The following is a 22,714-nucleotide window of genomic DNA, read 5'->3' as shown; positions in this document are numbered from 1 at the left end:
TGCTTTAGAAAATAAGCCATAGAAAGAACTACGCAGAGACGGCAAAGCATCGGAAACAAAAGCTGTTGAAATCTGACGATTGGTAGCTTTGGTTCAACATTCTTTTTTATTTTTCATGTCTTCATCGTGAATGTTCAACAGGTGAAGTGGAAGAAAACAAACTGAGCAACTTCGGACTGTTTGAGATTTTTTAATTTTTTTTTATTTTCTTCATGTAGCTGGATTCATCTTTGCAGCCCGTTCACCGACTCCCAGCTTCTCATCCACAGGGTGCGGACACTTCGCTGCAGCTCTTCTTTAGCGAAATAACAAATTACAGACCAGGGCCTCTGTCGTAGATTATCGTCAGTGTGATCCAGGCTTCTGGAAAAATGAGGCGAGGATAGCAATTACATTTACTCATGCTACGTTCCATTTTTCAGTCTTTCAATCAATAATTCATTTGAATGACCACTGGCTGCCTGGGGAGGGAAAAAAAATTTATGCATTTGCCAATTTTGATAGCTGGTCATAAATACAGTCCTCAGCATTTGCTTCCATGTGAAACTGTCAGTATTAACAGAAGACTCCTTGTTAAATGAGGGAATATGAGTATGAAATGGTCGGACTAAGCCATTTTCAGATGCATTAAAACAGAGAATATCAACCAACGTGAGACAGTAATGTATCCTTGATGGGAACTCTTGTGTTTACAAGGAAATATTTTTTGCTAGAGATAGCAAAGATACATTGATGAATAATGCATACATATCCTGTTGGCCTATAATGAAGATAAAGAGGATGCCAGAGAGGAGGTTAATGTGCCTCTTTAACTTAAGATTCATAGGAACCCAGATGGGTTGTAAAAAGGGCTAGTATATGGCTATGCTTTTCTAGAACACATTAACTGTGAATATTTTCCCTCCTGGAAGTACATGCAGGACTAAAACGAAGGCTTGTGAATTCCCTGTTATTCTCATGCAAAATGAAACGTCCAGTGTGTAAAGTCTCTTCTTGCTAAGACTTGCAGAAACAACAGACAAGAGGAGAAGTTTCTCCAACAAGCAGTTGAGGGAGGGGAAAGTTTTTAGGAGTAGTTCATCACTTTTCCATGAGCCGAATCTCCTGGCCCTGAGCCCGAACCAAACACACCTTCAAAAAAACAAGTCATCCTGTGTCTCCTGCACCCAGACAAGCAGCTCATCTTAAAGCAGAGGAGTGATAGAGGCCTGACTCTCTTCCTCCGAGCTGACAGCATGCCACAGTTTGAGCTTGTGAGGGATGGAGGGACAGCAGAGGCAACAGATGACAGCAGAGAGAGAGAGAGACGCTCCTCGTATTAAAACCTCTATGTGCTTCCCCGTCCTGTCGCGCTCATGTCACAACACCCCCGGTGTCAGGATGATGCATGGTCGTTGCGAGGAAACACCAGAGCCCGAAGCTATAGACTATAAACAGGATATCTTCCTTTAAGAAGTGGATCTGACAGGCTGCATGATGTTTCATTTAATTGCTGTCTTTGGGTGACATATTTGTTTTCTACAGTGTAAGGGAGTCTTGGTGAGGGATGGCATGAGCTGAATAGGAGCGGCCTATCAATAACATGTGATCCATCTCCATCTCCACCCCCCTCCCCTCCCCCCCTTCTGTTGGTTTCATTACCAGGTGATGTGTAAAGGTTAGTGCCAACTATGAGCAAAACTCCTCGATGGACCCTTGTTGATGTGATGAATTATTGTTCATTTCTGTGCTGGTCTTGTTCTGGCAGCATACTTGACATTTCTCTGACTGCTGCCTCTTATTTCCTCTTCCTACATCTCATCATAAATGGGCTTTTTTCTCTTCTTTTTTTTCTTTTTTAGCACTTATTGTACTGTCGTTAACTGACATATTGTCATGTGCCATATTCTCTACTGCCATGGTCATTCTTTGATGCTTTTTTACCTCCCTATGCCAATCCATTGTGCTGTTAATGCCCAATGCCTTGTTATATATCTAAGCCCGAGACTGAGCACGGGGCAGAAAGGCTGCTTTGCTGTTAGCTGTACGCTGTTTATTACCACATGTTCCACACACACACACGGGACCCATGAGAGAAAGAAGCCGCCGTGCAAAACAACTGTATTATCCAGTAGCTGCTCTGAAACCTCTGCTTGCCAACAGAGCCGGCCAGGTTGCCTTTTCTACCGTGTTTCGTGCTGATTAGAAAATGGGCGACTGTGCAGGTAAAGCAGGAAACTGTAGCTCCAGAGATGGAAATGTATCTACAACAAGAGTCATTGGGTGCTAACCAGTGCATTCATTAATTAACACTCAAGATGATGAAGCGTGTGATGCAGTTTTCCCAAATGTACAGACATTTGGCTTTAGGTCCCAAATTATTCTTGAATTTATCCTGGATGTTGATCAGTTGTTGAACGGGATCAGGTTGTTTTTTTTGAATTGGTGCAGCTTTGACAGTAAATTTAAAACAAGGAATCAAAACTGTCTTTGAATCCCAACCACCTGAGGATTGTCATGAATTTCACAGTCGATCCAGCTGTCCATTATGACAACAATCCTCAGTGTTTAACCTTTAATATGAGGAACTCCACTGAACCTCCTGGTTTTCATGTGGATTAGTGAACACTGATTTTTCTTTTCGTGTGCCACAGCTAGAAACAAGAGATAAAAGAGGTTTGTCTTTTAGTCTGTAACAGAGCACAGATGTAGATCACTGAAGACAAACTGCTGAGAGTCACTGGCAGACTGTAAATGTTTTTCTTCTCTGGAGATGAGTGTACATTTTCTGGTTCCTAAGTCTTGGTTTTGCAGTTTCTAGCTTTGGGTACAGATTCTTTTCATGTTCACAAACACTGAGCCTGAGTTCATGCAGATATCACTGGTGGTTTCTTCAAATGTGACTCATTTCCCTCCGCCAGTTTAGAATAACAATAATTTAAGAAAAAAAAGAAGTCATATCTGTGCTGCTGTGGTAGTTTTTCATGAGCTGCTTACTTGTATTGATAAAATGGTGCCAAGCTTACGAGGTTCAATCTCTCAGACCAGACAAGAGGTTGGACCAACACAGCGTTTACAAAAAGAAAAAGCAGAAGAACCTATTTTTCTCTCGGTCGTGAGGAAACTAAAGGAAAACTAAATTTACATATGGATAATTTATATCAAAGTCCTCATTAATTATTTCACAATCTATTGTACTTTTTAAATGTTCTGAACGGAACCATTTTATATTGTATATATATGAATATATTTTGTTTTATTTTGTACTGTTCATTGTACTTTGCTTTAATTTAGAAACAATATAAATAAAGAACAATACTGTGGCAACATCCCACTGATTTTTATTATTTTATTTTATTTTTGATAAGGCTGCAACATTATAAAATGTGAAAAACAAATCTGAACACTCCAGATAAGAAAAATCTGACTTGAAAATAATAATTTGTTGCAGCCTTGTCTATCAAAAACACTGCTTTAATATTTTGCAAAAGTACTAAAAAAACAGACAAACATTTCCAGGTAAGAAAACAACATTTTCAACATTGTTCATCTTGTTTTGAGCTTCTTTTTCGGTCTGTGGTCAGTGTCAGGGTCGGAGCAGGTCTCTGCTGCACTGCCTTTTACATCAACATCCTTCAACAGTGAGAGCTGCAGCCGGGTGGCGATGGTCCACGCCCACAAACACAACTCCAGCCTGTGGGGCGTCCAGTCCTGCTGGGGATCCACTGAGGACGAGAGGGCAGCCTAGTGAATATTAGTGGTTTATTTATGTAGCATCAATCAGTACAGTGTCTGTGAGAGGAGTTCATCCCATTGGAAGTTTCGGATTTTTGGCACTGAACAATGAGCCAGATTATTAAAGAAAAAAGGTGTCAAAAATGACATTAAATCTCCTTTGATGCATTGTTTTAACACATTATGTGATAATTTTCATTTTTCCAGACAGTGCAAATGACAAATTAATTGGATTTCAAAGAAGAAAAAGTCCTCAACAGAAAGAATAATATTAAATTTGAACAAAACAGATTAACCAAAAGAATAAAAAATTAACTGAAGCTCAAGATAAGAATGAATAACATGCAATTTAATTTAACATACGGCAAAGGCAACATTAAAGTTTTATGCCTCAAATCAAAAGAGATAAGAGTTGGAGCAGGTTTTCTGGGAGCTCATTTCAGACGTGGAGCATTCAAACAGACTGCTGCTGCTTCAAGTTTTGTTTTGACTCTGGGGACAGCAGGCAGACCCGATTAGAAATGTATTTCAAACCTCACTCGCTTATAAACCAATATTAGTATTTTATTTAGTAGTAGTCGTAGTAGGGTCTCATATTTGGTGTGCTAAATCAACGATGCAGAGAACAGACACACTACATCACAGTGACACCACAAATGCAGATGCAGCTGTAACCGCCTCTGTGTGCCTGTCATTAACTCACGTTTGTTTAGTTGTTCGGTCCGCTCGACCATCTTGCCCAGGTACAGAGCGTAATGCTTGGCTGTGTACTGGATGGGCTTTAGTCCCGGGACGCTCTCCATGGCTTCATCAGACATGAATGCAGTCTGTTCTGGAGCTCCTGCTGCCAACACAGCTGGAACAAAATGGACAGTTATTCAGCCTGGAGCCAAGCTGGACGTCGCCATGTAGTGCATTCGGACTAATTAAACAGAGAGCAGGGGGTCCCAGTCACTGTAAACACTGTTTGTCTGAACTTACTGAGCAGGCAGTCGATTTGTGCTTCCAGAGAAAGCACAGAGACATTTTACTGGGATCAATTCTTTTATCAATTTGCTGCAAAAAGCCGGTTGGACACTGTGCTCAGAAGCTGAATACAGATGCTGTGCGAACCTGAAGCTGTGGCTGGGCCGACTCCTTTCAGGGAGCTGAGCTCTGCGATGGCTGCCTGCACATCAGGCAGGAGGGCGAAGGCCTTTCTGGAACATTTCTCCACAGTATCCTCGCTGTTGGACGCCACCAGCTGCTGCAGGCGAGGCCTGAACTTCCCTCTCTGCAGAAAAGCATCGCACACACACAGAGAGACAGACGCTCAAGGACACAGCAGACCCGGCTAAGTGCTGCGAGGCTTGTGAATCTTTCTGTGCCGAGTGTGTTTAAATTTCATGGGATTGTTGAAACTAGTGTCCAGACTTCACTCACGGTGAGCTTCCACTCCATCAGTTTCACCAGCTCTGACTGAGAGATGTGTTTGTCTGGGCGGCTTGAAATCAGCGTGGGCAGATTCTCTTGGTACCTTCACACAGATACACACAGATTAGAGTCACAGGGGGGAAAAAAACACTTATTATCATCAGTATTGATCATTTGATTTCATATCAATCATTTGATACCATTACAGAGGCATGACAAGCTAAAACAAGCAGCCAGGGTCCTGACACATTGTTTATTATGTGGGTTTACTATTTCCAAGGTCAGTTGTGAACTTGCCAATACTGCACTGTACTTTTGTGTTTAGACGAACACTGCTTTGCTATCACATCAAATCAATTCTGTAACAACCTGGAGGCCGCTCAATTTGGGATGCTATAGTGAGTTTAAATCTCTCTGTCATGTGAAGGTGAGTGTGTTGTTTTGTTGCTGTAGCTCTGAGCGGGGAGCAGGAGGAGGAGGAGGAGGAGGTTGTTTACCACTTGTCGAGGTCCAGAAGCTTTCCAGGTTTCTTGCCCTTGGCTTTAGCCTCCACTACATCCCAGTACCTCTCAAACACACCTCTCCATGTGGCTGGCTCCTCACAGCTAAACAGATCACTCATGGCAGCAGACAGAGCTCAGAGCATCACCTACAGCATGAACAATGAAAACATTATGAATGCATTAAAAGCTGGATTTCTCGCGGTATTTGTTAAACATATTTCAATTTAACACCTGAAACTGCGTCGGTTTGATTCACCCTCGTTTGAAGAAAAGATAAAAACAAAAACACATAAGAGAAACTGAGTAAAACGTCTCCTGTGAACTCCTTATGACACATTCACGTGTGTATCCGGTAGTATCGTGATGTTTCAGTTTAGAAGTCGCTGAATTCCCGCGAGATTTTGGAGAAATTACATCCGGTATTGGAAGCAGCGAACAACACTCACAAGGTTTGTCCCCTGCAATTCTTTGATATTTTCTTTGCCGAGACACTTTTACTTCATAAGATATGATGTTTAAAAGCTGTCAAACTGTCCGACATACGTGTAATCCCGCGGTTCGTCCTTGAAAAAAGCGCTCGGTACTAAGGTTAGCCAGTTAGCATTAGCATCACATTCCTGCCGTGTTTACGGTGAAGCTGCACTGAAGTCACCGCCGATACACACAGCTGCAGAGAAACGCAATTAAAACATTAACCGAGATGTAGTGAAGGTCACTGTATGTGCCCACCTCTCTGGACGCGGCGCACCAAGTTGCACTGTCGGGTTTGCTCGTTTTCTCCCCCAGTGTGTCCTCACATCTCCACGTGAGCTTTAAGTCGCTGTTATTCAATCACCAGCTCGAGGCAGATGAAGGAGGGTAAGAAGCCAAGATGAGACGGAGGTAAACACACAGTGTGGACTGTCACACGGTGTTTACAAAGGATGTAGCTTCACATTCACATAGAAAACAAGATGCTTAGTTGTTTTAAGTACATTTTATAAAAGTTGCAGCATAATCCACATTGATCAGCGTTGTAGTATTCAGGGCTCCAGACTGCCTCTAAATTTGAGATAGTGCAAGTACATTTTTCATTTACTTGCACATTTGCAACCATTAAATTTGACACTTAAAAACACTGGTGAAACATGGAAGAGGCGACTCAGAATCTGGTATCTGTCATTACAGGTGTCGGGTCAATGTGTGTGAGGATCATGAATGAAAAGGAAAATTGAATATTTGCTTTGCAAGTCAATTTATGGTGTCGCCCCTTAGTTTTCTGCTTGTGTACCTAAAATGTTAAGTTAGGGGCCACAGTGCTCCAAATATTAAAAAAAAGTAAGTCTGGAGCCCTGGTATTATTTATACATGTGCACATCTTTGTGATTGTTCTGGATAATATGAAATGTTACATGTCAGACAGTGTGACTGAGTTTTTCCATGTGTGTGTGTGTCTCATCAGCAAACTAGCAAGTTGGCTCTCATGGGAGCACATGAGGAGGACTCTGTGCTGCTGCAGATACTGACGAGGCCGGCAGGTCTTCCTAGGGTAAGCTAAGCACTGCAGCCATTTCTCTTTTTGTTTTTTGATTGTATGCAAATGACTGTTCATTTCTTGCTTTATTACACACTGTGATCCCTCCTTCACAAAAGGACTGTATACATTAAATGCCTCATTTTGCTATAGAGTGCCACCCACTGGTGGAAGTTTGGACTGACAGGTGCCTTGTTACAGCTGGTATTGGTGTAGGAGTAACCACAGCAACAAACATTGTGAATGTGCAGTTTGCCTGATCAGTGTTGTCACTTTTATTTTCTCTGACCTTAAGAGAAATCTCTGTTGTCTGCACCAGGAACATGGAGAAGATGTCGCGGGTGACCACAGCTCTTGGCAGCAACGCCATCAGTGGACGAACTATGTTCTGCCACTTGGACGCTCCTGCCAACGCCATCAGCGTGTGCCGCGACGCCACGCAGGTGGTGGTGGCCGGCCGCAACATCTTTAAGATCTACGCGCTGGAGGAGGAGCAGTTTGTGGAGAAGCTGAACCTCCGCGTCGGCCGCAAACCCTCGCTCAACTTCAGCTGCGCAGATGTGATGTGGCACCAGATGGAGGAGAACCTGCTGGCCACAGCTGCCACCAACGGGGCGGTGGTCACCTGGAACTTGGGGAAACCCTCTCGCAACAAGCAGGACCAGCTGTTTACCGAACACAAACGCACTGTCAACAAGGTGTGCTTCCACCCCACAGAGGTTTACATGCTGCTCAGTGGCTCGCAGGACGGTTTCATGAAGTGCTTCGATCTGCGCAAGAAGGAATCTGTCAGTACTTTCTCAGGTAGAGACACAAAGTTGAAAATGTAATCGCCTCTAATAAATTATCTAAGAATCTGACATGATACAGCGTCAGAGTGGAGATTATTTCTTCACATTAAATTTAACTTGCATGAAAAAGAAGTGCAGTGATGCTGTCGGTTTCATTTAATGTCTGTACAGTGTGTGGTTGCTGAACCTCTCAACATTCATCATAATTCAGATATTTAATATTTCTGAAAATTTTTAAGCAGTGATGTATTTGAACTCCTCTACCCTCTAGTTAAATGGCAGGAAAAGCTCCACTGTTAACAACGACGAAACAAACCACATCAACGAGTCAAAGTAATAGTGAAAAGTAAAAGCCAAGTAAATGTCAAAAATGAAACAAAGCCAGTGTTTCTCTTTAGAAGAAAAATGTATTCCTTTAACCGAACAAAGAATCATCTGCAGTTTCAGATTAACGACACTGAAGGCGTGTTGCATTCCTAATGATCAGTTAATGTACTCTGATATACCGTAGCTACTCACTCTACACTGAGGAGTCGTATTAAGAAAATGAATTTCTCCACATCGGTAATAACTTTTAATCACCCTCTGATGTCCCTGCTTGTCGTTTTTTTTTAACAATCTCTTGCAGGTCAGTCTGAAAGTGTAAGAGACGTCCAGTTCAGCATGAAGGATTATTTCACATTCGCTGCATCCTTTGAGAATGGCAACGTCCAGCTGTGGGACATCAGACGACCGGACCGCTACGAGCGAATGTTTACCGCCCACACGGGGCCGGTGTTCTGCTGCGACTGGCACCCTGATGACAGGTCAGAGGGAAAAGCAATAAACAAAAACAATACCACTGCAAATATGTATTTCTACAAGAAGTATTCATTATTGTTGTTGTTTTTTGTTCAATTTCAGGGGGTGGCTGGCCACAGGAGGCAGAGACAAGATGGTGAAGGTCTGGGACATGACCACCAACAGGGCCAAAGAGATCTACTGTGTCCAGACCATCGCCTCAGTGGCACGGGTCAAGTGGCGTCCCGAGAGAAAGTTCCATCTGGCCACCTGCTCCATGATGGTGGACCACAACATCTACGTGTGGGACATCCGCAGACCGTTCATTCCCTTCGCCACCTTCGAGGAACACAAAGACGTGACCACGGGAATCGTGTGGCGCCACCAACACGACCCTCATTTCCTGCTCTCCGGCTCCAAAGACAGCACGCTCTACCAGCATATGTTCAAAGACGCCACTCGGCCCGTGGATAAGGCCAACCCCGAGGGGCTGTGCTTCGGACTCTTCGGCGACTTGGCCTTTGCAGCCAAGGAGAGTCTGATCAGCAGTGACGCCAGGAAGCCTTACCCCGGAGGCGACCGCCGCTACCCCATCTTTTTCTTCAAGAAGCCCGACCCGACAGAACAGTTTGCCCATGTGTCCAGTGCTCTTAGCGTCTTCGAGACAGACTTGGACAGTAACCGTATGGACTGGTTTGTCAAGACGGCACAACTCTACCTCCTCAGCGGGAAGCCGTTTGCTGAGCTGTGTGATCACAACGCGAAGGTGGCCCGTGAGCTAAAACGACCTCAGGTCAGTCAGATCAGTGCTTCCACATTATATTTGACTTGTATATGACACATTGCATCAGTGGAGAAGTGTTTAACTGCAGACGTGCTGCAACTAACAATTATTTTCATTGGTCATTAATGCACTTATTCATTGTTTGGTCTAAAAAAAAAAAAGAAATCTTGTTCCTTTTGCCCAATAGTAAAATACTGTCATATTGTATTTCCAACAGTCCACAAACCAAAGATATTCAGTTCAAAATCATCAAACACACAGACGACCTGAATACACCTCAAGCTGGAACACATAGATTTTACCCTGCAACGTTTACTCACATTAACTGAGTCAATAAACCTGTAGACTGAAACCCATCCACTACATCGGCTAAAGCAAACACTTTCTCTAAGGTTCTGCAATGATGATAGAGGCCAGAGTATTTTAATCTCTCTTTCTGGGTCACATTCTACTTGTATTGGTTTATTAATTTATCATAAACATTTCAATTTTAAGTTTTATATTTCCGGCATGGGAAAATACAATGAACACAATCAATAGTTCATGATTAACAAAAAAACAACTTATTAGATCTGTAACTTTGACATGATATTAAAACTGTAGCTATATTCTACATTTTTCCTTTAATTCACAGGTTTCCACAACATGGACCATGCTGAGAATCATGTTTTCTGACCCAGCAAACCTCACAACGCCCGGTCCAAACCATAACCTCAGTAAACTGGGAACTTTGCCTTTAATGAACAGGTAAATGAGCCTTTTTAGTGTGTGATTATAGAACAGAGATGCAAGTTGTTTACAGCCCTACATTAGATGGACATTATGCTTTCAGTTTCAGCATGAAGGAAATGGGCTCGGGGATGGGCACGGAGAGCAGACTGGAGCGCAGCAAAGGTGAGAGCCGACAGGACAACATCCACCTGGAGCCCGGGAACCTGCACATCAGCAATAATAATGAAGGTGAGAGTGGTCATTAAAGTCATAGCAGCCAAACTTTGAGAAGATGTAAATGTCAGTATTCATCACTTGTATTATCAACTCCACTCACTCAATTTCAGAAAACGAGGAGACGGAGGGCAGCGAGGGCCAGGCGGAGTACATGTTTGGCGATGCTGAGTTTGAGGACGATGACCTCTATTCGATGGAGCACGACAACCAAACAGGTCAGTCACAGTCTCATCTTCGAGGAAAACTGAAGAGTTGCCGACGTCAGTACCTGCTATTTATAACCGCCTCCGTGCTCAGCACTCTATTGTCTAATATTATCTCCGCTCCTTTTGTCATAACAGAAGAGCAGGAGTACACGTTGCCCCAGGAGGCCTTTCAGCTGCGCCACGAGATCATGGACAACCCGTCTGCTCCCGAGCACCTTCAGCAGGACAAGGCCGACTCCCCGCACGTCAGCGGCAACGAGGCAGAGGTCACCTGTCTGACGCCCATCGAGTCCTTTTCTCTCATCTCCATTTCCCAGCCGCTCTACAGCCCTCATCTACCTGCCAGCTTCTTCTGCCCCATCGTGCGGGAGATGCTGAGCTACTACGCCGAGCAGGGCGACGTGCAGATGGCCGTATCCGTGCTCATCGTCCTGGGGGACCGCATCCGCAAAGAGATTGATGACCTCACCCAGGTCAGATAGTGATAAAAAAAGAGAAAAAGGTTTTTTTTTTTAAACTGCATTTCAGTTCTAATGTATTTACACAAAAGTGTAAAATGAAACCACACCATTGCACTTCAGATAAAGTGAACAGTCAAAATAGGAAACCCTGAGCAAGTTGTTTCCATTTCAGGAGCACTGGTACATGTCCTACATAGACCTGCTGCAGAGGTTCGAGTTGTGGAACGTGTCCAATGAGGTCATCAAGCTGAGTACGTGCAGCGCCATCACCTGCCTGAACCAGGCGTCTACAACGCTGCACATCAACTGCAGCAACTGCAAACGGCCAATGAGCAACAAGGGCTGGATCTGTGACAGGTATGAGCGCTGCAACACTATGTAATGTTAGAGAGTATGAGAACGTGACGAGTTTACTGTCATATTTTTGTATGTTTACTATAAATAATAATACATTTTTATTTGCAAGTGCTTTCACAAATAAAGCTGACATTGACATTGACAAATGCTCAAAGACACTTGACACACTAAAGATCATAAAATAGAGCGAATTCGGAATAAAATAAAATTCAAAAACAGTATAAAACCCACAAACTTGTACATTAAAAGCTAATTTAGAGTTTTTTTCGAGGTAAATTCATGCATTCATTTGCGTGTTCCTGTCGGGGGCAGTTTTCTGGCAAGCAGTCTGCATTTACCTCGAAAACAGCTCTGTCTCGTAATGTTTTGTTATCTCACAGCGTGTTTAATGTGCAGGTCACAACTTGTCCACCAAAGCGTTTTGGAGTTGTTGGATTGTGTATTTGATGAGTTTGACAAGGAAAACCTAGAATTTCCATGAGCCTCTGTAGCGTAGCTCTGAGCAGCTTGCGGCTCTGCTCCGCTGTTCTAAAAATAGCTTGCCCCAACATTAAAGCAGAAGTAAGTGATCCGGTGGTTTTGGCTAACTTCCTGTCAGCCGATGGAGTTAGCAATCCCCGCCCTCGTCCCTACGTCACCACAATCACACGCATCCCTTGGCTGCACACACAGAGAGGACCGCCCCTTTATGCCGTTCTCTCTCATCAGTGGATAAAGGTTGTAGGATACAAGGAAAGTTTTCTCCTCGGCTTACAGCAGAGCAGAGTGACTGACAGACCCGTGTTTCAGACCAAACACTCTATATAAGTGATTACTGTCAGAAGATATAACTATTTAAGACTTATATTAACACAAATATTCCGCTTACTTCTGCTTTAAAGGTATCGAACCTACTCTTAAGACTATAGGGATTATGGCAATGGGCCAATTTGCCAAAATGTTGAACTATCCCTTTAAGTTTTAGTTTAATTCCATGTAGTTCACTCATCCCCAACACTGAATATTGACATAACTGACATGTACCAAGCTCTGCTAAACTCACTGCATCTCTCCTTTAGGTGCCACCAGTGTGCCAGTGTGTGTGCGGTGTGCCACCACGTGGTGAAGGGACTGTTTGTGTGGTGTCAGGGCTGCAGCCATGGCGGACATCTGGAACACATAATGAACTGGCTGAAGAGCAGCACTCACTGCCCCGCCGGCTGTGGTCACCTGTGTGAGTACACCTGAGACCATCACACCCACCGTTCAGCCAGCTGGTCCTCGGTGGGAGTGGGAATAGGTCCTCACACAGGCCTGGATCGCCACACACACACACACACACACACACACACACACACCACAGACAAACACAATGTCTCAATCCCTCCGCGAGGGACTTCAGTAATTCATCAATGTGGAAAGTACGACATGTTTGTATCTGAAGTGAGTCTTTGTCCGATCTACAAAGTCTGAAGGTTAGTTTTATATGTGCTCTCGTGGACAGCTCTTCACAAGCAAACACAATCACATGTGACACTTGAATTGGTTTTTGAACCATCGATGAATTTGTAAATGATCAGATGTTGCCATAGATATTCATAGAATTTAACAATATATTTTCTGAATTCATATTTGCTGCATTTTACATTGATTTTTAAAAACCCCTCTGCAAAACCTTGAAGACTGTACAGGAAGAAATGTTTGCTCATGTTAAGTGAACTGTCAATGGTTGTACATTGTACCAATAACTTATTTTAAATGACTGTAGATAATGTTGAGTTAATTTATATGTGAAATGACTCTTTATTCAGGCAGTACATTAAAGCAGCACTTGATGAGTTGACACAATGAAGTTGTCCTGAACAGATAACGTCTGTTTTTCGGCTCCACTTGGCAGAACTCACATCATTCACATGTATGGTAGTAATGGTACACCTGGCAGCTGCCCAGTACACCCAGTCCCCTGTGGACCAGTGTGGGTAAAACATCTTGCTCGCGAGCAGCTTACTGAGAAGAAAGAACACTTGCTTATTCATTTTCCTCAAACACACTCTACTCTCACGGGCCCAGAAATCCCAACTGGCAACCCGCCAACATCCCTACCCTCCAGTCCACCAGCGAGACACAATGCACGCTGCTCGGAGTAACAGTGGTTTGCTTGTCCCAGTGTGTGCGTGTGTCACTGATGGTGAGATACACAACAGATACTACGTGTTGAAGCCGACAACAGAGACGACTCCTGTCCAGACAGACCTCGACACAACACCTTCGTCTTGGGTGAAATGTGACTGTCACTACTCGAAGTCGCTGTTACATCCCACACCGTGAAGCCTGGTGGCAAACCGGTTGGAGGAGTCTAGTTGTCAGTTTAATTGGCAGACTGACAGTGTCAGGGTTCCCATGCGTCCTGAAAAACCTAAAAACCTTGAAAGCGGTTGAGCAGTTTTCCAGTCATGGAAAACACATGGAAAATTAGAAAAAAAAAAGACAAATATTCTGGAAAATCACATTGTGACATCAGCTACCAGAGCTCTATTTGACTTTTTCAGACCCCATCAAGGATTTCTTTTCCAGAGAGATCATTCATTTCATAGATAGGTTAAGAGCCACAGACTACACATCTTTAAATCAGACTTCTGGCAGTGAGAGAGGAATACAAATAGAAACAAACTAGTTAAATGTACAAAATAAGGTACAACTGTCAAAAAGAAATACTTCTCCAAAGCATCAATGGGACAGGGGGATGTATTATTGTATGGTGTAATCATGTCTGTCATACTGTAGCAGCAGCTGAAAAGTCCTGGAAAAGTCCTGGGAAATGATTTTAAGAAAAGAGTGTGAACCCTGAGTGTTTGTTTTGGTGCTGCTTCACTTTGTAGTGATGATTGTAAATCATCACTACAGGTGATAGGTCTCCGCTCCTTCGCCTCATTCACTGGACATTTAGCCTGGATTCAGTGACATGAGCATCACTGAACACAAAAGCTTTCATAAAAAAAATCTGCAAATTAATACAACCATATAACACAACAATGTGTGCTTTGGTAGGATTTAAATTACTTGGTTTTTCAGAATGGACTTCCTCAAATTATTAATGGACACCACTAGAAATAAAAGATAGTACCCTTTTTGGCAGTTTAACATAATATATTAGTACAATAATCCATATTTCCCATTTACTGGTGTCGTAGTAGATTGATATTTCAGTTAAAGTCCATTTCAGGGGCAGAGCAGTGATGTGTAATCTGGACGAGGTCTGTGCTCATTTACAAACCTGCAGGCTAGAGGCTGCTCGATCTGGATCAGCTGCCACAGCCAAACTCAGCCAACATCCATATTGTGCCAAGGTTGTTACCAAGCAGCAACTGTCATCACATCGATTTACAGCCAAGCCCCCGGGCACACTAAAGGATTTTCAGAACGACTCCATATGAGGACATCCCAACAATCAGGAGGGGAATCCCTAACCCCCAGGCTCGGTGCACACAGAGCCGCCCTGTCCTGTTGACAGATGAACTGTTGACCACATCATGGCCGTTAGTGAAGATGAACACAGGTCAGTCTTGGTTTAGGAGTGAAATACTTACTGTAAAAAATAAGTGTGTCCTATATTCTACAATTTAAGTGATACAGAGGCCAGTGAACGTCGCAAAAAGAGAAAGAGGTAAAATTAAGTTTGAAGTTTAAAATGTTAATATTGACACTGCTCATCCTAAATCTAGATGAGATTTTCATTCAAATAGAATAAAGAAATGAATCAGGGGACAAAGTCATGAAAATGTTACAATTTTCTGTGGTTCAAGATTAAAATCTTGTAGAAAACAGTTTAAAAGTTGTACTCTAAAACACATTGCAGGGCTCAAGACTGAAAGGGGGCATTTTAGTGTACAAGTACATTTTTCATCTACTTAGACAACCAGTAAACTGCAGGGTTTTTTCACTGGTGAAATGTGGAAAGGACAATCTAGAATCTGTCATTACAGGTGGCAGGGCAATTAATGTGTGTTAGGGGCCACTGTGTTCCTAGTAAAAAAAAGTTAGTCTGGAGCCCTGCATTGGAATCTAGTTTGCTTAACCAATACTGACACACTGTCCTAATACAAGTTGTACATGGACATAAAACATAAAGGCAAAGAAACAAATAACAAAAATGTCCATCTGTTTAATTTGTGCATAGTGTATCCGTCCATTTAAAACAAGTAGAAAATAACAGTACAATGGAACAATTCATCCTTAACCTTCAGGTAACTGAGCTTTAATTTGAGCTCAGTATTTCCAGCATTTCATAGGGGTGGGAGGACTTTAAGTTAAAACTGATCCTGTCCTAGTAGATACACAGTAAATCCAGCAGATAGTCGCAGTTCCACAGTGAAACCTGAAACTGGACTGATATTAAACTAACTAAAATGTGTCTATTTGCAAATTTTATTATTTTTACTTTAATTTTGCAGAGACTGATTAAACGACAGGTCGTTTTAGGTTTCAGACATTTTTTCTTCTCTTGGATCTTCAGCTCCTAAAATGCATTCAGCAGGACATTATTTCAAACAGCATAAAATGTGAAGACTTCTTTCAATCATTCTGTAGAAGTTATTTAAACTAAACAGACTACTTTCTACTTTTAGGAAATGTGCCTCTTCATTTGGTGGCATGAACATAATTTAAACCACATCAGTTTTGTGGAAACGCTTCACAGTATTACAGCGTCTGATCCACGATCAGTTCCTTCCTCCTCCTCTGTGCATGTTCACAACCCAACTACTGGAGTCCAGTATTCACCAGCACAAGCGCGTGTGTGTGTGTGTGTGTGGAGGGGGTCAGGTACCCTTCCTGCCTGCTTGTCGTTTCCCTGCAGCAGCAGCTGCTGTTGCCCTTGGCCTTGTCCACATCTGGCAACTACTGGTCCATCAGCAAATCCCAGAGGGGTAGCAGGTCGGCTGCTTCGAGTCCGGGAGGGCTGGCCTCGTCTTTGACCTTCTCCCATTTCAGTGAGATTGTTCAGGGTGGTGAAGTCACCCTCCGTCGAATAGTGTCAGAAGCCCCTTCAGAGGATTAGAAAAAAGCAAGTTATTTACTTGTCTTTTGGCCGCTGTGGGATTCTTCCGGCGCTTGTGTTGATCCGGTGAAGACTCACCTGGAGAGGTTAAGGCCGTTCCCAGCTGTCTGAGACTTTCTCAGGGGCACTCAGTCGCCTCAGATTCTGCAGCACAGTTTGCAGGGTCGCCGCTGTTATGATGAAACAACCAGAAACCAGCATTATTATCGGACTCGCCTGATGACACGAGAGCACTTCAATCACTGTGCAGCACATCACCGTACCCAGCTCTTCTTCATAGACCTCCAGCTTCTTTGTCAGCTCCACAACACCGGAGCATGTCAGACCGTCTGCAGCTGCAAGGAGACGCAAGATCACTCAGGGGTTTTTTTTAATCACAAAATGTAAATGGTGTCATCTACAGTAGCGCTGGGTTTAAAAAATCAATTTTCCAATTTATATCGATCTTCATTTGAAAGATCCGATATCGATTTATTAAATCTTAGATCGCCATTGCAGTGTTTACTTATGGAGTGGGTCATTTTAAATAAATGTGCATTAATGCAACTGCTTTTTTGGTCAATTTAATATAAACATGAGTATTTTTAATAATACACCAGGTTAGAGAGTTTCAACTTTGTACAATTTGCAACATTAGTTTTGTGAAAATCTCTTTCATAACCAAGCAAATTGGTATTAAAACTGAAATATCTCTAAATGAATTAATATAGAATCGAATCTGGACCTTGTGAATCGGAATCAAATCAATTCAGTGAATCAGCAGCCTTGTCATCCACCACTTGTGCATAAACTCACCTTTGGCACCAGTGTCGTCTTTTGTTTTGTTCTCCATGTTGGTTAAAGAGCTGCCGTGACCGTCAGCACTGAGGCCGGAGAACAGCTCAGCGCGGCAGTTCCTGGCCTTGGCTAGCATGGCGCTCATGTCCTGAGCCAGCCGGTGGTTCTCCACCAACTCAGCCTGCACCCGCCTCCACGCCATCTTGTCCTCCATCAGACATCCCTCCATCACAGTGCGCAGTTCCTTCTCCTGAGACACCTGGCTCTGCAGGTTCTCCGCCTCCTCGCAGCGCTACAACAGGGAATTAAGTCCAGTACAAGTGAGTGAAAGGTTTTCAGTTGTCATGAAAAGTCAGAATTGGTTAATTTATCTATGAGTCGGTGAACATTTGTTTTGTTAGTTACCTTGTGTAGCTGAATGGCCATCTCCTGCATCTCAGCCTCCAGCTGGTCGGCGTAGGCCTGTTCCAGAGCGTCGCTGGCTGGTCGAGCGCTGCTGTGCCACCTTGCAATAGCCGAGGTCATTTTACGCTTAGGTCCAAACAATCTGGACGACAAAAAAATTACATAATATTCCATGACATGAGAAAAGACAAACATTATAAATTTAGGGCAAATACGAAAAAGAGCGACTTACGTGATTCCTATTTCTTTGAGATCATTTTCAGTCAGCGTGAGAAAAATCCGCAGATCGATATCTTGCTCTTCAAGTAATGGGAGATACTTGGAGAAGCCGATCTGCTCCAAGAACTCTGCCAGATCCTACAGGAGCGAGAGATTATGGGTCTGAGTCAAGAACCAAAGATGGTCCTAAATGAACTGACCATGAACCGAAACGCGGACGAACCTTTGGACCAGCGTAGGAGGGAGGAGGAACAATATGCGGGCGTATCCCACAGTTCCCTGTAGCACTGGAATGAGCAGCATCGTTGCTTACGTGGCGACTCTTGCCTTTGGAGTGATAACCCTTATTTACCCTGCGAGAGCTGCTCTTCTTGCACTGGTCAGAGTCCTGGTGGACAAACAAACATGTGTCCGTCACTGCAGATTAAAATAATGGTGATGTTTAACAGCCGGATGTTTCTGTGCACTTGTGTTCACCTCGTTACTCTCCACAGAGCCTTCCCAGTTGAGTCCGACCACATGAGGTAGGCCTTCGCTGCTACTGCTGCTGCTCCTCATGGTGGGCATGTCGTTGTCAAAGAATGGACTGTCATCTGCAGCAACGACACAAGACATTTCAGGTACTTTCTAAAATGCCCAAAAGGGATAGTTCAACATTTTGGCAAATTCACCTATTGCCAAAATCCCTATAATCATAGTAGTAGGTTCATTACCTTTAATTGTCGGTGCATGTTGTTTTGAGATCAGCAGGGCAGAGACGCGAGCTGCTCAGTGAACACAATGGAGGTGATTGGTACTGGTCCCCTATCCCTCATCAAACTCATCAAATACACAGTCCAACAATGCCAAAACGCTTTTTTTGGAGAAGTTGTGACCTGCACATCCACCACGCTATGGAATAATATAGGAAATATATATATTACGAGAGGGAGTTGTTTTCAAGGCAAATGCGTAGCCGGAACTACATTACAGACACAGCTGCTGGCCGGAGTGATTTTAAAGTAGTTCAGAGTATTTACTTCATGTGTCGCAGTGTTACATAATTGTACATGATTGTTTCATAGCGTGGTGAATGTGCAGGTCACAACTTGTCCATGAGAGTGCTTTGGAGTTGTTGGATTGTGTATTTGATGAGTTTGATGAGGGGACCTGTACCATTAACCTCCATTGTATTCATTGAGCAGCTTGCGTCTCTGCCCCACGGATCTCAAAACAACATGCAAACTTTATTTATATTAAAGATAATGAACCTACTGTAATGACTATAGGGATTATGGCGATAGGCAAATTTGCCAAAATGTTGAACTATCCTTTTAACTGTAATAGAATAACTGCTTATTATCTCAAAGACACAACACTGGTGGTCGTGTGTCTCTCACCTCTGCTGCTGTTGCTCTGACCGTCCAGCTCGTTGATCGGTGAGGTCACGTCACGGTAGCAGAGGCCCTCGCTCTGTTCACCGATCCCACTGCTCGTCATGTAGCCCGGTGGCGCAGCAGGAGGCTCTGAGAGCAGAGGAGAAACGTTAACAAACTCTGCCACCTCACACAGGGATTAAAAATAATGAATATCAGCGTGCCATTGAAAAATTCAAGGAGAAACTATCTACTGTACACAACAAACAATGTATTATATATTGTACAACAAATTATGTGTAGATTTGATTGGTTATATATTGTACAACAAATGAGACACTACCACACGGTTTGCTCGGGCCTCCTACTCGGAACTTCGCGATGGCCTGAGGTCCGTCGTGGATGCTGACGCCTTTAGGTCGATTTCGACTTGGCCTTATCCTGGGAGGGGCGCTGTCCGAGTCCTCAGAGGAGCTCAGGTCCTCGAAGTGTCCTGACAGGATGGATCAGAAATTTAGAGACAAACAAAAATAATTGTCACTTATTTAGTTTAAAGGGATAGTTCAACATTTTGGCAAATTGGCCCATTGCCATAATCTCTATAGTCTTAGCAGTAGGTTCATTACCTTTAATTGTCAGTGCAAGCTATGCTCAGAGCTACGCTACGGAGGCTCATGGGATTTGTTTTTCGAGGTAAATTCATGCAAAACCGCTGATGCATGTTGCCTTCAGGGGCAGTTTTTCAGAAAGCAGTCTCTGCATTTGCCTCAAAAACAACTCTGTCTGGTAACGTTCCATTATTATCTTGTCCACCAGAGCATTTTGGAGGTGTTGGATTGTGTATTTGATTAGTTTGATGAGGGAAACCAAGAAATCCCATTAGCCTCCGTAGCGAAGCTCTGAGCAGCTTGTGGCTCTGCTCCACTGTTCTAAAAATAGCTTGCACCGACAAATAAAGGTAACCAACCTACTCCTAAAACTATAGGGATTATGGCAATGGGCCAATTTGCCAAAATGTTGAACTATCCCTTTAAATAATAAATAAGCTGTTGAGAGAGGTACCAGGCTTGATCCTCGGAGAACGCGAGTCGATTAGACTGACGATCTTGGTGTAGCCATACAGCATCGCCAGGGCACGGGCAGTCTCGCCTTTAGCATTGCGATCTTCTAGTTTAACTTTCTGTTAATTAGTGAAATAAAACAGATGTCAGAACCAGAGGGCCTGTGTCAGCAGGACTGTTCCTCCGTTACGCAACATCCTCACTGGCAGGTGAATCCCTCTGTTTACATTCTGCAAAGAGATGTTTTGTTGTGAGTAACTGAACCACTCACCTGATCAAGCAGGTACTGCACTATGATTTCATGTCCAGACGCAGCAGCTTCCATCAGCGGAGTGAAACCAGTCCCTGGCTCCCTGTGGGTGGAAGATACGGTGTAAAAAAGTGTCTGGATGGATGGATGGATGGAGTGTTTTACAGACGTACTGGGATGAATGAAGACACTCACTTGACATTAGCATCAGCATTATTATCCAGCAGGAACTTGACCATCTGCTGGTGGCCTGTGCTCGTGCAGTGGAACAGAGCGGTCCAGCCCATGGAGTCCTTCAGCTCCAACTCAGCACCTTGCTATTTGGAGTAAGAAACACAGAAAACCTTTCACACTCTGAAGAATAAAAATCTGTTTTACTCATTTGTTTTTCACTCATTTTACAATATGAAACCCAGTTTGCAGAGATTTGAAGCTAATTGGAAGCCAGTGGTGTTATTTCTCTTTGAACATTTTTTGATGGTTCAGCATCTGGCTTTGAAGCTTCCAACCAGCAAACATTTGAATTACAAAGCACTGATAGTACTGTATAGTGATGTTTACTTCTACTTTCCCTTCTGTGTTTGTATAATTAACGCTGTTGATAGACAATCAATCCAGCTCACAAACAAATGATCCTGTCACATTGTATTCTTTCATTATGTTCTGTGAAGTGTCCACACTGTATGATAATTTGCATTTGGGAATAACATTTGTTTGAATATTATGAGCAGAGCACTTTGTACCTGGAGCAGGAAGTATGCAATGCTCTCATTGCCACAGCTCGCAGCCAGCATCAACGGGGTCAGACCTTTGGCAGTGGTAGCATTCACATTCACACCAGCCTCCAGCAGGAGGTTGGCAATGTTGTCATGACCGATGTATGCAGCGTACATGAGCGGGGTCCATCCCCCGATGTTCTTGCCGTTCAGGTTCACCTCGCGCCTGGAAAACAAAACCACATGATGTTTGTGAAAGGCTGTGGAAGGAGGTGTGAACACCTGGAGAGAGAGAGAGAGAGAGTCTGCACCCACTTCTTGATGCACTCTGCCACCACGTCGTACTGGCCGATGGAGCAGGCGGTGTGGAGGTCCAGGGGGACGTCCAGCTCCTCGGGCCTCACCAGGGAGTCCCCCAGCCACAGGGAGAGGCTGGCACCCAGCTGCTCTGACTCGCTGGCCTCGTCGCTTAGCTCGGACATTTTCCACCTCTTCACTCCCGACACCTGGAAACAAGAGGTGTTCATAGGACTGAGCAGTGTTGGGCACGTTACTTTTAAAAAGTAATTTATTAGTTACTAGTTACTTCCCCAAAAAATTACTGAGTTTGTAACTGACTTACTACGTTAGAAAAGTAACTAATTACCAGGAAAAGTAACTCTTACCAGGAAAAGTAACTCTTGCGTTACTTTTTAATAAAATGCTCAATGTCAAACTGCTTGGACTAGCCCCCATAGACTGCTCGCCCCCCAACTCCTGTTTATCTGGAACTAACCAACCCAGTAGCCTGCCTGTGCGGAGGAATACTAAGTGAGTTGGTTAGTTACAGATGAACGACTAGTTGATGGACTGGGGGAAAAAATTGCATACAACAACAACGTATACTTGAACGGGTGTATGGGGCGACTTGAGTCAAGTAACGGCGCATTTTATTGTCAGTAACGGTAACGGCGTTATAACGGGGAAAACAGTAACTTTTTTGATTAATAGGTACTAAAAAACAAAAAGTAGTGCCGTTAGTAACGTCGTTATCCCAAATCACTGCGACTGAGCACCGCCATGACGGTCAAAACTACAAAACCCCGAATTCACTCTTATAACCGACACGTTCCCCCAACAACACATAGCAACGGTAACTAAGTGTCGTGTGATTTAGTTTGTAACAACAGCAACACAAACAATGATGGAGAACAGCAGCGTCTTTAGCTGGTGTAACTGTTACCGTTAGCTTTAGCGACAAAACGACAACACCGGCGTACACTTTTCCCCACCGTATATCTACATAACAACCAAACAACAGCCTACACTAAGTCATATTTAACACTGAAGATAAATTAGTTTAAAACTTACCAGCAACAGGACGTTTGTTTTCTCAGGGGTTCAAACTTTTTTGTTTTGGGTGTCACACTCAAATGTGCTCGGGTTG

The 22,714-nt window shown here is 43.5% G+C and overlaps 3 protein-coding genes across 4 annotated transcripts; 1 reads left to right on the top strand and 2 right to left on the bottom strand.

Moving 5' to 3' along the window:
- Positions 1-3,341: 3,341 nt before the first annotated feature.
- On the bottom strand, positions 3,342-6,036 carry LOC311003223 (uncharacterized protein). 2 transcript variants are annotated; one of them, XM_083994908.1, is made up of 6 exons: positions 5,862-6,036; positions 5,625-5,776; positions 5,137-5,230; positions 4,828-4,987; positions 4,418-4,570; positions 3,342-3,704 (listed from the first exon to the last, which is right to left on the bottom strand). In XM_083994908.1, exons 2-6 carry the CDS (start codon positions 5,747-5,749, stop codon positions 3,526-3,528), a joined length of 711 nt encoding a protein of 236 aa, XP_083851034.1. In that variant the 5' UTR covers positions 5,750-5,776; positions 5,862-6,036; the 3' UTR covers positions 3,342-3,525. The 2 variants fall into 2 exon arrangements, with proteins under 2 accessions (XP_083851034.1, XP_083851035.1); XM_083994909.1 differs by having other exon boundaries at positions 5,887-6,036.
- wdr24 (WD repeat domain 24) lies at positions 6,031-13,243 on the top strand. The gene is made up of 11 exons (XM_083994907.1): positions 6,031-6,079; positions 7,072-7,158; positions 7,463-7,947; positions 8,563-8,740; positions 8,838-9,507; positions 10,133-10,245; positions 10,331-10,458; positions 10,557-10,661; positions 10,788-11,125; positions 11,286-11,470; positions 12,529-13,243. Exons 3-11 carry the CDS (start codon positions 7,467-7,469, stop codon positions 12,695-12,697), a joined length of 2,367 nt encoding a protein of 788 aa, XP_083851033.1. The 5' UTR covers positions 6,031-6,079; positions 7,072-7,158; positions 7,463-7,466; the 3' UTR covers positions 12,698-13,243.
- Positions 13,244-15,607: 2,364 nt separating this feature from the next.
- On the bottom strand, positions 15,608-22,678 carry anks3 (ankyrin repeat and sterile alpha motif domain containing 3). Its single transcript, XM_083993593.1, has 16 exons — positions 22,639-22,678; positions 21,604-21,794; positions 21,316-21,514; positions 20,768-20,889; positions 20,594-20,675; positions 20,324-20,441; positions 19,605-19,754; positions 19,286-19,411; positions 18,384-18,499; positions 18,130-18,294; positions 17,920-18,044; positions 17,688-17,829; positions 17,301-17,574; positions 16,769-16,840; positions 16,584-16,675; positions 15,608-16,491 (listed from the first exon to the last, which is right to left on the bottom strand). The coding sequence occupies exons 2-15, from the start codon at positions 21,768-21,770 to the stop codon at positions 16,593-16,595; spliced, it is 1,941 nt and encodes a 646-aa protein (XP_083849719.1). The 5' UTR covers positions 21,771-21,794; positions 22,639-22,678; the 3' UTR covers positions 15,608-16,491; positions 16,584-16,592.
- Positions 22,679-22,714: the final 36 nt, after the last annotated feature.

This window comes from Trachurus trachurus (genome assembly GCF_905171665.1).
Source record: "Trachurus trachurus genome assembly, chromosome: 19".
Lineage (NCBI taxonomy): Eukaryota > Metazoa > Chordata > Actinopteri > Carangiformes > Carangidae > Trachurus > Trachurus trachurus.
This window is presented reverse-complemented; position numbering and strand designations above follow the sequence as displayed.